The 18797-nt window shown below is 41.7% G+C and overlaps 2 gene segments (V, D, J or C); one reads left to right on the top strand and one right to left on the bottom strand.

Annotated features, from left to right (window-relative positions):
* Positions 1–814: 814 nt before the first annotated feature.
* Positions 815–5994, top strand: LOC123481072. The segment is given in 3 exon segments: positions 815–824; positions 855–971; positions 5448–5994. Coding segments are annotated over 3 exon segments (444 nt in total).
* A 1282-nt stretch (positions 5995–7276) lies between these two features.
* Positions 7277–7983, bottom strand: LOC123487055. The segment is given in 2 exon segments: positions 7277–7736; positions 7874–7983. Coding segments are annotated over 2 exon segments (399 nt in total).
* Between the last annotated feature and the right edge of the window lie 10814 nt (positions 7984–18797).

Genomic DNA, 18797 nt, shown 5'->3' with positions numbered 1-18797 from the left:
CGCACAAGCCTACGGTGTGCGTCGTCAGCCTGGTAAGGCCCGTTCCTCCTCCACGCACCAAGCCAGGGGTGCGCGTCGTCAGTCCAGCACAACCCGTGCCTGGGTCGTGTCCGGAGCCGGATCCGCCGCCGAGGCGGAGTGCCCACCCGGTCCCTCCCCTGTTGTGGTTGTTTGGCGCGCGGTCGGAGTCCGCGCTTTGGGGGGGTACTGTCACGCCCTGGCTCTGGGGACTATGTTATGTTGAGCCAGGGTGTGTAAGTCTATGTTTATTTTTCTATGTTGGTCTGAGTGACTCCCAATCAGAGGCAACGAGTGTCAGCTGGGTGTCTCTGATTGGGAGCCATATTTAACTGTCTGTCTTGCACTTTGTGTTTGTGGTTTCTTGTTCATTTCGGTTTGTGTTAAACCGTAGACGTCACGTTATCGTTTATTGTTTTGATCAGTAAATAAAAGGATATGTTCACCTTCAACGCTGCGCCTTGGTCCTCTCTCACCGACGATCGTGACAGTAGGATTCCTCTGGTAGTGTTGTCTGTCTGTGACTTTACCACAACTGTTAAATCTGAGATCAACATCTTTAATAAAGGAATATACAACATGGATCACTATCAGTACTGCTGCTGCTGTTGTCTTTCATATGGACAATATGGAGGAATACTAGCAACACTGGAGCTAATGCTGGACAGTACTTACAGACTAGGAGAACATCTGATACACAGAGGAAGGAAAAAATACTAATATCTGGTTTTAAGATACAAATCAAATTTGTATTATCTAGAAACAGCTTATATAAAGTGTTTGTTCTACCTGGAAGATGTTAAAGTGTATTTGTGTTGATTATGATTCTGTATGAGTGATCTTCACTGTAACAGCTGCAGCATCACAACACAGAGAGGTTTTTGTACGATCAGTAATAGGGATTGTATCACTGTGGGACACTTTTGGTAGCGGCACCAGACTAGATGTTGGAAGTAAGTAACAAGCTCACTTGATATTTCTTTCTGATTACACTTATGAAGTATGCAGTGGCGGCTCCTGAAAAAATTCTCAGGGGGGGCAATTTTTCTGATGATTTAGGTGACCTACACACATTTTTAAAAAGATATGTCCAGCAACAACATGAAGACAGGGGCAGCATATAAGTCAATACCAGAAGCATTTATTGACTGATCTCAAAAGTGTTGGCTTACAAAATCAAAATAAGTTATCACAGTAAAAATAATCAAAGGTGTTCTTTCACATTCCTCAACACTGCATAAACAATATGCATTTCCATAAACAAATGAAATAAGAATGAAAACAGAATTTGAAAGTAATTTCTAGAAAAGGTAAACACAGCTATCTGTATGGCTTTGTAAAAATGAACAACCATATTCTGGCCAATTGTATAGATTTGTAAATATGAACAACCATATTCTGGCCAATTGTATAGATTTGTAAAATGAACATGAACAGATTTTTTTATTTTATTACTTTTTTTAAAAATGAAAAAAAACTATTTTTAAACAACATCAACTGTGAACTGATTTGGGCGTGTGTGTGTTAAAGAGACAGACAGGGAGGGACAAAGAGAGAGAGAGGCTACATTACTTGTACTGCAAACTGTTCTCTTCTCTGTTTCAATACAGCAAAGCGTTCAATTACTTTCTCATTGAAATCAGGCATGCTGAGGACTAGTTCCCTCTCCATGGAAAGCATGGCCAGGTGCATTCAGACGTTCCTGGCCCATTGAATTTCGCGAGGAATGTCTTAACTCGTGTCAAAGTTGAGAAACATCTCTCAGCTTCAGCTGTTGTCATGGGAGTAGTTATGAGGATGTTCAACAGAGTCACAGTCTCAGAGAACGTCTCCTGGAGGTTGTAGCTCATGAGAACCTGGTACAGTGCCAGTGCACCACAGCCACCCTTGAATTCAGGATTCTCATAGATCAGAGATAGTTCTGTCTTGAGCTTTGCCTTGCTCAGCATGGGGTATGCATTCACAGTGGCATTCAGAGCCTCATCAGGAAATGAATGGCAGTACCTTTCAAACATGTCTGCTTGCAGTAAGGTAGCACTCACAAGGTGGCCAGAGAAGGAGAACCTTTCTTTGGTGTGATCCAGGATGGTGTTGCAGACCTCTTCAGACAGCCTCTGCTTCTCCTCTTCTCTCAAAGCTGTTCTGGGTCTTTTGGCTCCTGTTGCTTCTTGCAGCTGCTGTTGAGAGGAGTCCCTGAAGGCAAACAGACCAATGTGTTTGTTGGCTTTGTACAGTATTGTTGTCTATGTGCCTTGAGCAAGGCACTTGACCCTAATTGCTCCTGTAAGTCGCTCTGGTTAAGAGCGTCTGCTAAATGACTAAAATGTAAAAATGTAAATGTATGTGATGCACAGGTATATGCAATGTATCCATGTATAGTACAAATACTTAAGTTCCACTTAAAATGGGCAGGGATGCATAAAGTCTTTAGTGTTTAAGTTAGCCTTTGTGTCTCACATAGCCTGGATGTTCAGCACAGTATACAGTGGTGATCATAAGCAGTGATCCCATGCTAAAGTTGACTAAAAAGAGGAATAAAAAAGAAAAGAAAATTGGTGTCCTTAAAGGTTGGATTTTCCAACTTTTTTAATTAAGTCATTAAGATCAATTTCCAAAAGATGATTTTTTTATTTTTGTATTCCTCTTTTTAGTCAACTTTAGCATGGGATCATAAGCTTATGAGCACCACTGCACAGTACACATAGTATATAAAATAAGATAGATTACACCACTGGCCATATATAATGAGAATAATGTGATTTCAAACACAAATGCAGTCTCCTTTTCATGCATACATTTTCAAATAAAGCTCTGCTTTGAGAAAGATCGAATGATATTGTTTAATCTTACCTTATGGCCTGCACACTGCTTGTGAAGCTGTCGAGGCACGTTTGATAAAGACAGCATCGATGTCCTTCTTCTGTAGCTTCTGTACAGAATGTCGACGTGGGGCATGATTTTGTGAAAAAGCCGCAGGAAAAAAATAAAATCTTCATCATGTAGCATCCTCACGTAACCAGATGCCTCTCTCACAGTAAGCTGGTCAAATGAACCCAATGAACCCGTCCGGATGGCTTCAAAACATTCTATGATGTCGTCTCGATTCTCGTAGACAGTGTTCACGACTCTGCTGTTGAAGTTCCACCGTGTGGATGAAGGTCTGGGCAGTCTTCGTGCAACAGTCTGGTCAAGAATGCTGGTGCGTTTGGGTGACCGGGAAAAAAGTTGTAATCCCGCTCAGATCGGAAAAGAAAATGTTCACTTTTTTGATGCGAGAAGTAGCTTGATGCATGATCAAATTCAGCTGATGCGCATAGCAATGCACGTAATGGGCATTCTTGAAATGCTCACGCACCTTCTGCTGCACACCTGCCTTCTCTCCCCTCATCACACTGGCTCCATCGTGAAGCTTGCGCAATGAGTTTGACTTTCTCGTCATCGGCAAAAAGTCCGTTCAGTCTCCCAAAAGTACACTGGCGATTGAGACTGAGGTTGATTCCGAGATGGGAAGGAACTCAAAAAAGCGCTCCTGCACTTTGTGCTTGCTATCTATGTACCTCAGCACAAGCACCAACTGTGTCTGTGTAGAAACATCCGTGGTCTCGTCAGCTTGGATAGCTACGAAGTTCGCAGACTTCACCTCCTCCACAATATGTTCCTTCGTGACCGCTAGCATACACTCCAGTAGCTCGTTTTGAATGGTCTTTGATGTGCCCTTGAAAACTTTAGCATTTTTAAGATGGTCATCAAACACCTCATCTAATTGTGCCACAAAGTTGACAAGTCCAAGAAAAATACCAGGGTTGGTGGAGCCCTCAGTTTCATCTTTGCCTCGCAAAGCTAACTCAAACACTCCGCAAAACTTAACACACTGGATTAGCCGGCTGAGGATATGGCGGTTCTTGCTAACCTCATCGTTGTGGCGGCGGACAGCTAGCCTGTATCCCTCATCCAGTTGAGTGGCAATATTCACTATTCCCAAAGCTGACAATCTCAAACAGCTATCCATGTGGGTCTTTGACAGCTCATGTTTCTTAATTTTTTCTGAAAGATGGTGCATGTCGGTTACACCAGTCGCTGTCCAAGCGGTGCTGTCTGCCGTGCCGCCTTCAGGGTTAAACAGTAAGCAGGGGTAGCAGAAAACTGCATTAGCTACATCGCAGCCTGCTAGCCAGGTTTTCCGTTCATACCAATTTTTGGAAAATCCTCGGGTGTAGGACTTCCCCCCTTTAGTAGAAACCTGTTGAATTATTAAATTTGGTCTGGGAGGTCCTAATAGTTTCGTTGCCAATTTATCTTAATTTGTTCGCCGACAAAAAGGAACTTCTTTCAAAGACACAATCGAGTTGGACTGAAGCCTAGCCATTTTGATAGTAGTGAATTGATTGACGCTGCTACCCGCTCTTTTCTTAGTTACGTTCATGGATATGTGTTACGTATGACGAAAGCGCGTAAGTGCAAGCCCTCAGAAACCCATAGAGATTGTATTGAAAGCTCTGATATTTGAAAAAAATAGATTTTACATGGGAGTCTATGACAGACTTCTGGGCGATTTTCAACCTGACTGAAATCGCCCCAAAAGGGGGGGGGGCCATTTGAAGCACGACTTTAGCCTGATTGGACAATGGACATTTAGTGGCAGTCAGATCAGACGTCTAGATTACAACACTGATAACTACTGTTGCCGTGATATAATTGATTAGAAAAAAAATCCCTTCCTTTTCCCGTTTGGCAGTGTGTCGCCCATATCGCCCTATTGAACACACCGCCCCTGGAAGTATGTTATTCTTACACTCTGTCTCTATGAAAATATTGCGATTTTAGATTTTCAAAATGTTTTAATTGCTTTTGACTGACCCTTCGTTCTAATAAAATTGTATTGAATCGAAATGTTAAATTGTAGGTTTATTTTTGTCTGATTTGTATGATTGCAGACTATAACTCTTAATTTTGGTAGGATCACTATTTAATAGCATTGGATATAGTAGTCATTATTGTTGTATTGAGTTCATGGTAGCCTTCACTGTTAGTGTGAAGACAAAAGGTCTCAGTTATGTTTGTAACCAACTTCATGAACTAACATGGTTGAAATGTGATTAAAACTAATTTATGCTCAGATTTTGCAAATACTATGAATATGAGAAGGCTATTCTGATCAGATCAATTCCTAAATAATATCTGTATGACATGTATAACTGATGCTATATGACTTGTAACTCTACTTATTTAATACTTGTTCGGTTCATTAATCTGCTTTATCATATTACAGTTTGTGTTTTATCCACATCTTTTACCAATCTAACTTTTACATTAATATTTAGAAGGCATTTCCAAATCACTTTATTTTGATGTGTCCTTTGCTGAAGATAATCTCTTACTGTAACTGTACTTGATGTAGTTACTTAGTTGATGTGTTCTGTTTGTTCCAGGTAACAGTTCCCCCACCCTCACCGTCCTGCCCCCCTCTAGTGAGGAGCTGTCCAGTACAACAACTGCCACACTGACGTGTCTGGCCAACAAGGGCTTCCCCTCAGACTGGACCATGAGCTGGAAAGTGGACGGGACCAGCAAGAAGCAGGAGGCCAGTCCCGGGGTCCTGGAGAAGGACGGCCTGTACAGCTGGAGCAGCACCCTGACTCTCACTGCCCAGGAGTGGACCAAGGCAGGAGAGGTGACCTGTGAAGCCCAGCAGAAATCCCAGACTCCAGTCACAAAGACCCTGAGGAGGGCTGACTGTTCTGGGTAGGACCCCTCAGTCACACCTCTGTGGAGAGAGGATGCTGGTTCCTCTGCTTTGACTTGCTTTTTTCTAAAATCAGTCGTTCTCTGATTTAGTGATCATGTGTCAATCCATTCTGTAGATTGAGATTGTTAGTTTTAGATTTAATGTGATCTGCTTTTATTCACTATCATGTTTGCTTTGATGCTTCGATTTTGTGATAATGGATTTAAATAAAGATTTCTTTTTGGAATGCATATTTTTGTTGTTTTTATTAATAAACTGAATCATAGATACTGTATATTTGCAATATTGTGGAAAAATATGTATTCAGTAAGGCTGATTAATGTTGTCTTTAAAAACTGTCAAGTCTAAAACTCACTCTAACATCATAATTGACCAATATTTAATACTATCACAATATACTATGATATAATAGAAGAGTTTCTGCCATGGTAGTAGTTAACTGTCTTCATTCATAAGGATACTGAGTCTGTGTCAGACATGTTTGACTTGACAGACTTTACAGTAATAAAATAAGAACTATTAAACAGTCAACCGATATCTTGGACTCTCACGTGTGTTATAGGCTGTGATTCGACGCTAAATATATATATTTTTAAATTACAAATATTACAAGTGGTACTACTTCAATATGTAGCAGTGTTTCCCAAACTCGGTCCTCGGGACCCCAAGGGGTGCACATTTAGTTTTTTACCCTAACACTACACAGCTGATTCAAATTATCAAAGCTCGAATGATTAGCTTATCATTTTTTATCAGCTGTGTAAACCTAGGGCAAAAACCAAAACGTGCACCCCTTGGGGTCCAGAGGACCGAGTTTGGGAAACGCTGCTGTAGTGACAGTCTTCTCTACCTCCAACCCCCTGGGAACAGAGTGAACATCTGGTAACAGTGCTGCTCTATTCTGGGACAAGCAGAAGCACCCAGCCCTGTCTATGCAAATCTCAGTTTCACTCCCACAGATACCAGTCTAGTAGTTGAACAGTTTCACTACCTGTAATACCCTGGACTGGGCCAGATGTGAGGGAGTGGACTGGTCTTAACCTCTATGGTGGATTCAGGGAGGGACTCATAACAGATATGCTACCATGTAATTAATTACAGATAAAATGGATATTATACTTTACATAGTAGTATGTAGTGTACATGTGTCTCATATTTGAATCCAGCACCATGTCTCATTCACAGATCTAACAGTCAGTAACCTGCTCATGAAAACAGTTAATATAACAATTTAAATCAGACATTTGGTTGAGGTCCATTTTGGGACTTGTTTTGGGGGGCAGAAGTGATTGTAACGTTGAAGTAATGTTGAGGTCAGAACACCTTTTGTTTTACATCTGTAGATCTTGCTTTACATATTGACAGGTAATGTGTTTCAAAACTTCAAATAAATGTTATACACACTTAAAGGCCATGACAAATATAACAAGTTAAAACCATGATGATGATGTTAATGATGATGATGATGGTCATGTGAACTGAATGATTGCTTTCTAACAATATTGTCACATGTCATAGTTGACCTCCTCTACTGATCAGTGTTCCATGTCACTGTCTCTTCGCCCTCAGCACCTGCAGTAGGTCCCAGCTGTAGCAGTACAGTCACTGTGCAGTCTGACTGAGGGAGGTTTTTGTACGGCTCTGTATCACTGTGTGAACACCCAGACACTGTTGGGGTAGTGGAAACTCTGACAGTAGTAATCTCCTGCATCTTCAGCCTGGACTCCACTGATGGTCAGAGTGAAGTCACTATGAGTTCCACTACCACTGAATCTAGATGGAGTCCCAGACTGAAGTGTTGTAGCATAGTAAATAAGGAGTTTAGGAGCTCCTCCAGGTTTCTGTTGGTACCAGGCTAGACGGTTATTGTTATAGACATCACTGCTGGTTTTACAGTTCAGAGAGACTGTCTGTCCTGGGAGAACAGCTTTCACTGCAGGGGTCTGAGTTACAGTGACCTGGCCTCTGGATTCTGAAACAGAGATGGCATGTAGAAGTAGCATTCAATTGTTAATACATTTTTCCATGTAGCATATGAAATTAAACTGTAATGAGGTTATATAGCGTAATATTGCAATTGTCCGGGTAATTTTCTGTAAAATATATTACCTTGGAGACAGAGGGCAAATATCCAGATGAAGATGGTGATAAAAGTCATGGTTGTTGTGGGTTCTGTTGTCATGAAGGACAGCTCTCAGTCATGAAGTGTTAAACTCACAGGGATATAAACACTCCCAGACCACTGAAGCATGTGCTGTCTATGCAGAGCATCATCACTATGCAAATAATCTTCTGGTCTTCTCCCCATCCACCATTATTCAGTAAAGTGCCCTACATGTAAGTAGTCTTCCTGGACAGTCAGACTGATTTGATGTAGAAACATGATATCTATGTAATCACTGAAATGGTTTCTGATATACGTGCTGAATGGGGACTGATATAATGACTTTAGACATCTACAAGTGGAGCATATTGTTATTACTGTGTTATTAGAGCAGATAGTATCTGCTTTCTGTCTTCCTCCAGTGGTCAGGGTTAGTAACTGCAGTCTATGTGTTGAATATGTGATGCTGCTGATTGGCTGTGCTCTAATAATAATAATATGCCATTTAGCAGACGCTTTTATCCAAAGCAACTTACAGTCATGCGTGCATACATTTTTTTTTTGTGTATGGGTGGTCCCGGGGATCGAACCCACTACCTTGGCGTTACAAGCGCCGTGCTCTACCAGCTGAGCTACAGAGGACCACCTCTACAGGGGAGATCTCCACAGATCATACGTCTCCAGTCTCCTGCTTCACCTGCTGCTCTCTGGAACTACCACAGTGGTATGAAAGAGGATGTATGGGTAATGTTTAACGGCTTCCTTGTATGTGTTTGAATCAAGTGGATTAAATTCTAGCTATTCAAAACACAGGTCATCTTTAGGGGTTTGATCATTGCACATCATCTCTATTCAGATTAGTTGATGGTTTTCCGTGAGTTACTCAACAGAGTCAACATGTAGTTAATGGTCAGGAGAAACATTTAGTGATCAGTTATGATCTAAGGTCTTCTAGACATAGCTCTAGTTTGACTCTATTGTTGTTCAGCTCTACTACACACTGTGTCATTGTACTGGATCATCTCCTCCCCTCAGCACCTGCAGTAGGTCCCAGCTGTAGCAGTACAGTCACTGTGCAGTCTGACTGAGGGAGGTTTTTGTACGACTCTGTACCACTGTGTGAACACCCAGACACTGTTGGGGTAGTGTAAACTCTGACAGTAGTAATCTCTTGCATCTTCAGCCTGGACTCATTTTTATTTACATTTACGTCATTTAGCAGACGCTCTTATCCAGAGTGACTTACAAATTGGTGCATTCACCTTATAGCCAGTGGGATAACCACTTTACAATATGTTTTTTTTATTTCTTTGGGGTGGGGTAAGGGGGGGGTAGAAGGATTACTTTATCCTATCCCAGGTATTCCTTAAAGAGGTGGGGTTTCAAGTGTCTCCGGAAGGTGGTGAGTGACTCCGCTGTCCTGGCGATCGTGAGGGAGCTTGTTCCACCATTGGGGTGCCAGAGCAGCGAACAGTTTGACTGGGCTGAGCGGGAACTGTGCTTCCGCAGAGGTAGGGGGCCAGCAGGCCAGAGGTGGATGAACGCAATGCCTCGTTTGGGTGTAGGGACTGATCAGAGCCTGAAGGTACGGAGGTGCCGTTCCCCTCACAGCTCCGTAGGCAAGCACCATGGTCTTGTAACAGATGCGAGCTTCAACTGGAAGCCAGTGGAGTGCGCGTAGGAGCAGGGTGACGTGAGAGAACTTGGGAAGGTTGAACACCAGACGGGCTGCGGCATTCTGGATGAGTTGTAGGTGTTTAATGGCACAGGCAAGGAGCCCAGCCAACAGCGAGTTGCAGTAATCCAGACGGGAGATGACAAGTGCCTGGATTAGGACCTGTGCCGCTTCCTGTGTAAGGCAGGGTTGTACTCTCCGAATGTTGTAGAGCATGAACCTACAGGATCGGCTCACCGCCTTGATGTTAGTGGAGAACGACAGGGTGTTGCCAAGGCTCTTTGCACTCTGGGAGGAGGACACAACGGAGTTGTCAACCGTGATGGTGAGATCATGGAACGGGCAGTCCTCCCCGGGAGGAAGAGCAGCTCCAGTCTTGCCGAGGTTCAGCTTGAGGTGGTGATCCGTCATCCACACTGATATGTCTGCCAGACATGCAGAGATGCGATTCGCCACCTGGTTAGTCAGGAAGGGGGGAAAGGAGAAGATTAGTTGTGTGTCGTCTGCGTAGCAATGATAGGAGAGGCCATGTGAGGACATGACAGAGCCAAGTGACTTGGTTATTAGCGAGAATAGGAGAGGGCCTAGAACTGAGCCCTGGGGGACACCAGTGGTGAGAGCACGTGGTGCGGAGACAGATTCTCGCCACGCCACTTGGTAGGAGCGACCTGTCAGGTAGGACGCAATCCAAGAGTGAGCCATCGTCGGAGATAACCAACTCGGAGAGGGTGGAGAGGAGGATCTGTGGTTAACAGTATCAAAGGCAGCAGACAGGTCTAGAAGGACAAGAGCAGAGGAGAGAGAGGTAGCTTTAGCAGTGCGGAGAGCCTCCGTGACACAGAGAATAGCAGTCTCAGTTGAATGACCAGTCTTGAAACCTGACTGGTTTGGATCAAGAAGGTCATTCTGAGAGAGATAGTAAGAGAGTTGGCTAAAGACGGCACACTCAAGAGTTTTGGAGAGAAAATAAAGAAGGGATACTGGTCTGTAGTTGTTGACATCGGAGGGACCGAGTGTAGGTTTTTTGAGAAGGGGTGCAACTCTCGCTCTCTTGAAGACGGAAGGGACATAGCCAGCGGTCAAGGATGAGTTGATGAGCGAGGTGAGGTAAGGGAGAAGGTTTCGGAAATGGTCTGGAGAAGAGAGGAGGGGATAGGGTCAAGCGGGCAGGTAATTGGGCGGCTGGCCAGTCTACAAGTCGCAAGATTTCATCTGGAGAGAGAGGGAGAAAGAAGTCAAAGCATAGGGTAGGGCAGTGTGAGCAGGACCAGCAGTGTCATTTGACTTAACAAACGAGGATCAGATGTCGTCAACCTTCTTTTCAAAATGGTTGACGAAGTCATCCACAGAGAGGGAGGAGGAGGGGGGATGGGGAGGAGGTTTCAGCAGGGAGGAGAAGGTGGCAAAGAGCTTCCTAGGGTTAGAGGCAGATGCCTGGAATTTAGAGTGGTGAAAGTGGCTTTAGCAGCAGAAACAGAGGAAGAAAATGTAGAGAGGGAGGGAGTGAAAAGACGCCAGGTCCACAGGGAGTCTAGTTTTCCTCCATTTCTGCTCGGCTGCCCGGAGCCCTGTTCTGTGAGCTCGCAATGAGTCGCCAAGCCACGGAGCAGGAGGGGAGGACCGAGCCAGCCGGGAGGATAGGGGACATAGAGAGTCAAAGGATGCAGAAAGGAGGAGAGGAGGGTTGAGGAGGCAGAATCAGGAGATTGGAGGGAGAAGGGATTGAGCAGAGGGAAGAAAATGATGGTAGTATGGAACAGAATGAAGAGGAGAGAGAAGCGGAGAGAGAGCGAAGGTTGAGACAGTGCATTACCATCTGAGTAGGGGCAGAGTGAGTAAAGTTGGAGGAGAGCAGAGAGAAAAGGATACAAAGTGGTGGTCGGAGACATGGAGGGAGTTGCAGTGAGATTAGTAGAAGAACAGCATCTAGTAAAGATGAGGTCAAGCGTATTGCCTGTCTTGTAGTAGGGGGACAGTGAGAGGGTGAGGTCAAAAGAGGAGAGGAGTGGAATGAAGGAGGCAGAGAGAAATGAGTCAAAGGTAGATGTAGGACGTTAAAGTCACCCAGAACTGTGAGGGGTGAGCCATCCTCAGGAAAGGAACTTATCAAGGCGTCAAGCTCATTGATGAACTCTCCAAGGGAACCTGGAGGGCGTATAAATGATAAGGATGTTAAGCTTGAATGGGCTAGTGACTGTGACAGCATGGAATTCAAATGAGGAGATAGACAGATGGGTCAGGGGGAAAAAAAGAGAGAATGTCCACTTGGGAGAGATGAGGATTCCTGTGCCACCACCCCGCTGACCAGATGCTCTCGGGTATGCGAGAACACATGGTCAGACGAGGAGAGAGCAGTAGGAGTGAGTGTTTTCAGTGGTAATCCATGTTTCCGTCAGCGCCAAGAAGTCGAGGGACTGGAGGGTAGCATAGGCTGGAGATGAACTCTGCCTTGTTGGCCGCAGAACGGCAGTTCCAGAGGCTGCCGGAGACCTGGAACTCCACGTGGGTTGTGCGTGCAGGGACCACCAGGTTAGAGTGGTAGCAGCCACGCGGTGTGAGGCGTTTGTATAGCCTGTGCGGAGAGGAGAGAACATGGATAAACAGACGCATAGTTGACAGGCTACAGAAAATGGCTACAATAATGCAAAGGAGATTGGAATGAAATGAACTAAACATCTGGGAAAGCGAGAGAGTGTGGCCTCCCTCACTTACGTTTCACTGAAACACCCAAATATAACTCTCCCAACTTCCACCTCAGAAACTATAATTGTTGTAAACTACAGCGGTTCAATGTTTTCTAGGAATAGACTAACTTAGTTTGGACTCCACTGATGGTCAGAGTGAAGTTACTCCCAGATCCACTGCCACTGAATCTAGATGGAGTCCCAGCCTGAATGGTTTTAGCCAAGTATATTAGGAGTTTAGGAGCTCCTCCAGGTTTCTGTTGGTACCAGGCCAACCACTGTCCATTGCTGTCACAGTCAAATATTTTACCTTGAATCCAGAGGGCAAATATCCAGATAAAATGGTGATAAAAGTCATGGTTGTTGTGGAGTCTGATCTGCTCTCAGAACTCACAGTGCTAAACAGTTACTTTCCATAACATATATATATATATATATATATATATATATATATATATATATATATGATGTTTAATTCCTAATATGATTTTATTAAATTAGATATTTTAGCAATGGTTTCAACAATTTGTGGTCTACACTTCTACATTATATTTCCCCTGGTCTTCTCTACCTCCAACCACATGGGGACAGAGTGAATATCTGGTGACAGTGCTGCTCTATTCTGGGACAAGCAGAACCACCCAGCCCTGTCTGTGCTGAATTAACATTACTTTTATTTTTACTTCAGTAGATCTTACTCTGCATATGGACTGGTAATGTGTTCCAAAACTTCTAATACATTTTTATATACATTTTCAGTTCATGACAATATAACAAGTTACAACCATGATGATGATGATGATGAGGAGGACGTTGGAGAACATGTGATCTGAATGACACTTTCTAACCATTTTCAAAGTTGACCTCCTCTACTGATCAGTGTTCCATGTCAGTGTCATCCCCCTCAGCTCCTGCAGTAGGTCCCAGCTGTAGCAGTACAGTCTGACTGAGGGAGGTTTATGTATCTGTGAACACCCAGACACTGTTGGGGTAGTGGAAACTCTGACAGTAGTAATCTCCCGCATCTTCAGCCTGGATTCCACTGATGGTCAGAGTGAAGACACTATGAGTTCCACTGCCACTGCATCTAGATGGAGTGTTTTAGTATGGTAAATAAGGAGTTCATGAGTTCCTCCAGGTTTCTGTTGATACCAGGCAAGACGGGCATCAGAGTAACCTGCTTGATACACATTACTGCACGTTTTACAGTTCAGAGAGACTGTCTGTCCTGGGAGAACAGATTTCACTGCAGGAGTCTGAGTCACAGTGAACTGTCCTCTGGAATCATGAAAAATAGAATAAAACATTTATATGAAATGAATATCACATATATTAAGCAATTGTTCTGAATAAAATATTTACATTAATATACATTATACTTTTGTGTAGATTAAATAATTGTTCAACAACAAATTCTGAAAATGGTAATGTAGTATCCTAAACAGTTTATGATTTTGCTGACATTTTCAAATGGTGTGTTTTAAAAAAAAAAAAAAATTATATTTATTTTTTATATATATACTCCCCTTTATTACTTTTCAACCTCACCATCCTTTCCCTACTTGGAGTAAATTAGTGAACAACAATGCCCAGGCCTCTACTTCCGGTCTATACTTACTATCTACACCTTATGGACAGAGTTACTTTTACAATAATTCTATTATACAGTGGGGAAAAAAAGTATTTAGTCAGCCACCAATTGTGCAAGTTCTCCCACTTAAAAAGATGAGAGAGGCCTGTAATTTTCATCATAGGTGCATGTCAACTATGACAGACAAAATGAGAAAAAATAATCCAGAAAATCACATTGTAGGATTTTGAATTAATTTATTTGCAAATTATGGTGGAAAATAAGTATTTGGTCAATAACAAAAGTTTCTCAATACTTTGTTATATACCCTTTGTTGGCAATGACACAGGTCAAACGTTTTCTGTAAGTCTTCACAAGGTTTTCACACACTGTTGCTGGTATTTTGGCCCATTCCTCCATGCAGATCTCCTCTAGAGCAGTGATGTTTTGGGGCTGTCGCTGGGCAACACGGACTTCAACTCCCTCCAAAGATTTTCTATGGGGTTGAGATCTGAGACTGGCTAGGCCACTCCAGGACCTTGAAATGCTTCTACGAAGCCACTCCTTCGTTGCCCGGGCGGTGTGTTTGGGATCATTGTCATGCTGAAAGACCCAGCCACGTTTAATCTTCAATGCCCTTGCTGATGGAAGGAAGTTTTCACTCAAAATCTCACGATACATGGCCCCATTCATTCTTTCCTTTACACGGATCAGTCGTCCTGGTCCCTTTGCAGAAAAACAGCCCGAAGCATGATGTTTCCACCCCCATGCTTCACAGTAGGTATGGTGTTCTTTGGATGCAACTCAGCATTCTTTGTCCTCCAAACACGACGAGTTGAGTTTTTACCAAAAAGTTATATTTTGGTTTCATCTGACCATATGACATTCTCCCAATCCTCTTCTGGATCATCCAAATGCACTCTAGCAAACTTCAGATGGGCCTGGTCATGTACTGGCTTAAGCAGGGGGACACGTCTGGCACTGCAGGATTTGAGTCCCTGGCGCGTAGTGTGTTACTGATGGTAGGCTTTGTTACTTTGGTCCCAGCTCTCTGCAGGTCATTCACTAGGTCCCCCCGTGTGGTTCTGGGATTTTGCTCACCGTTCTTGTGATCATTTTTGACCCCACGGGGTGAGATCTTGCGTGGAGCCCCAGATCGAGGGAGATTATCAGTGGTCTTGTATGTCTTCCATTTCCTAATAATTGCTCCCACAGTTGATTTCTTCAAACAAAGCTGCTTACCTATTGCAGATTCAGTCTTCCCAGCCTGGTGCAGGTCTACAATTGTGTTTCTGGTGTCCTTTGACAGCTATTTGGTCTTGGCCATAGTGCAGTTTGGAGTGTGACTGTTTGAGGTTGTGGACAGGTGTCTTTTATACTGATAACAAGTTCAAACAGGTGCCATTAATACAGGTAACGAGTGGGAGGACAGAGGAGCCTCTTAAAGAAGAAGTTACAGGTCTGTGAGAGCCAGAAATCTTGCTTGTTTGTAGGTGACCAAATACTTATTTTCCACCATAATTTGCAAATAAATTCATTAAAAAATCCACAATGTGATTTTCTGGAGAAAAAAAAATCTCAATTTGTCTGTCATGAGTTGACGTGTACCTATGATAAAAATTACAGGCCTCTCTCATCTTTTTAAGTGGGAGAACTTGCACAATTGGTGGCTGACTAAATACTTTTTTCCCCACTGTATATATATATATATATATATATATATATATATATATATATATATATATATATTTTTTTTTGCTCCTGAACTTCTTCTACTCTCAACCTCTCTGATCATTTTCATGATGTCCATCCGGTTTGTTTCTATATGCCATATCTTTCTAACTGTGCTCCTTCCCAAAAGCTCCCAACATACAACCTATATACTTGCTATGGACACAGTATGCTTTACATTATTAGCTATCTTTGTTATTATTTGTTGTTATTTGTTATTAGTCCCATCCTTCAACTCTATTCAATACCTCCCATCTATCTCTTAACACCATCCATATAGGATTTCTATTTGCCATATATATTTCAACCGTACTGTGATGTTTTACAAAAGTTCTGAACCTTTCTATTCTCATTGCTTCTACAGATTGTGAATTAAAAATAAACAGTTTTGCTAAAAGTATTATTATATTATTGATTGATTGACTATGGCTTTTCAGATCACCCAGTAATGCTATCTGCAAGTTTAGTTCCAGGTAAATATTGCAATCCTTTAGCCATTCCTGGACCTGTGTCCAAAAACAAGCTACAAATGGACAGAACCAAAACAAATGATCCAATGATTCCGTCTCTTCACAGCAAAATCTGCAGAGCTGGGAAGATTGTATCCCCATATAAATAACATTCTATTGGTAGCAAGAATTTTATATAATAATTTAAATTGAAAGATTCTAATTTTTGAATCCGGTGTCGCTTTTTGCGTGTCAGTTCATAAACACTATGCCATGGGATCGGTACATCAAAGATCTCTTCCCAACTATTTTGCAATCTATATGGGACGGCTGTCAATCCTTTGGTCCTTAAGTGAAACTGATATACTTTTTTATTTATCACAGTTTTCCTTAACCAATTATGTTCTTTAATGCAAGGCTGACAGACAAGTTCCTTACTTTCTCCCCCTTCCACTTTCCTCTTCCATTTTTGCGGTAAGGCTGCAATTATTTGGTTGTAATTTTGGGTAGAGCAGACATTTCCATATGTTTTTGTTAGCTGCATGTGCGCGTCATAACTCCACCAGTCCTACCGATGATATCATTTACGAAGATTATACCTTTTTTAAACATTCTGTCAAAAAAATAAAGGTTTTTTGTCAATTAGTATATTTGAATTTAACCACAATATTTGTTGCATTATTTGTTCTGTCGTTTCTGGAGGATTAAATTGAAATTGCAACCAACTTTCTATGGCTTGTTTTAGAAATAGTGACATTTGGGAGATTATTTCCTTTTCAAATAACTGAAAGTGAGAGGTTGTAATCTGAATAAAGGGAAAAGGCCTTTCTTGAACATTGGGTGAGACAATCTTACTAATTTGCTTGAGAACCAGTTCGGATTTAAGTATAACTTTTGTATGACTGAAGCTTTTAGTGATAGGTCTAATGCTTTAATATTTAATAATTTCTGTCCTCCGAATTCATATTCATTATATAAATATGCTCTTTTAATTTTGTCTGGCTTGCCGCTCCAAATAAAATTGAATTTTTTTTTCTCATATAATTTAAAAACTGTTCAGCTAGGCGTAGGCAAGACCATAAGCAAATAGGTAAACTGGGATAATACTAAAGAGTTAATCAGGTGATTTTTCCACAAATTGACAGGTATTTTCCTTTCCATGGTAGTAAGATCTTATCTATTTTTGCAAATTTTCTATTAAAATTTATTGAAGTGAGATCATTTATTTCCTTTGGGATATGTATTCCGAGTATATCCACATCACCATCAGACCATTTTATTGGTAAACTACATGGTAATGTAAAAATTGTATTTTTTAGTGATCCAATATGTAATATAGTACATTTGTCAAAATTTGGTTGTAATCCAGAGAGGTTAGAAAATGTATCTAGATCCTCTATGAGGCTGTGGAGGGATTCTAGTTGTGGATTTAAAAAAAAACATGAATCATCAGCGTACAATGACACCTTTGTTTTTAAGCCCTGTATTTCTAATCCTCTGATATTATTTTGGATCTGATTTTAATAGCTAACATCTCGATGGCCACAATAAATAGATATGCCGATAGTGGACAACCTTGTTTCACTCCTCTTGACAGTTTAAAACTTTCGGAGAAATAGCCATTATTTACTATTTTACACCTAGGGTTACTATACATGATTTTGACCCATTTTATAAGAGATTCTCCAAAATTGAAATGCTCCAGGCATTTATATATAAACCCCAGTCGAACTTTATCAAATGCCTTTTCGAAGTCTGCTATGAATAGCAGGCCTGGTTTCCCATATTTTCCATAGTGTTCTAATGTTTCCAATACTTGCCTTATATTATCTCCAATGTATCTTCCATGTAAAAAACCTGTCTGATTAGATTGAATAATTTCCGACAATACCTTTTTAATTCTATGCGCTATACATTTTGCTAGGATTTTTGCATCACAACACTGAAGTGTAAGGGGCCTCCAATTTTGTAAATGGACTGGATCCTTATATTTTCCACTTGTATCCTGTTTCAGTAATAATGAGATCAGTCCTTCTTCTTGAGTGTCAGATAATCTACCATTTACATAGGAGTGGTTAAAACATGCTAATAACGGTCCTCTTAGTATATCAAAAAAGGTTTGGTATACCTCGACTGGTATGCCATCCAACCCTGGAGTTTTCCCAGACTTAAAGTCTTTAATTGCATCCAGAAGTTCCTCCTCTGTAATTTCACCTTCACATGAGTCTTTTGTGGCTGTTAATTTGACATTATCAATAGAAAAACATCTCTACAATTAGCTTCAGTTAGAGGAGATGGAGGCGACTGAAAAGAAAACATATGCTTAAAGTACTTTGTTTCTTCCTTCAAAATGTCATTTGGTGAATTATGGGTGACTCCGTCAATTGTAACCAGTTTCATTAAGTTCAAATGGTGTGTTAGAGGAAACTTGGCTCGGCTTGCGGAAACATCTGGAAAGTATTACTACATAGGTTTCTTGGAATAGAGGAAAGTCTGCTATGTAGAGGCAGGGGATTGGTTTATTAAAATCATGCCATATTATGTTACATAGGATATAAATACCATGTTCTGAACAAAGGGACGGGTTGAGACAACATATTAGATCAACAGATTGGCCGTTTCTCTCCAGATATTTTGCAGATGTCTGTAAATTGATACTGTGAACTTTGATATAAATAAACTTTTGTAATCAAAGTACAGTGTAAGCGGACTTCTTATCATCACAGCATAGATCAGCATCGTTGTCTTGGACACCACATTAAATGGCGACGAGAGACCTTTCGGACGAATTGCGTCTTTTCTCTGCATTCCATTCATGGG

The sequence above is a fragment of the Coregonus clupeaformis genome, unplaced genomic scaffold (assembly GCF_020615455.1).
Source record: "Coregonus clupeaformis isolate EN_2021a unplaced genomic scaffold, ASM2061545v1 scaf1441, whole genome shotgun sequence".
Lineage (NCBI taxonomy): Eukaryota > Metazoa > Chordata > Actinopteri > Salmoniformes > Salmonidae > Coregonus > Coregonus clupeaformis.
The sequence above is the reverse complement of the archived record's forward strand: the minus strand, read 5'-3'. Positions and strand labels throughout refer to the sequence as shown.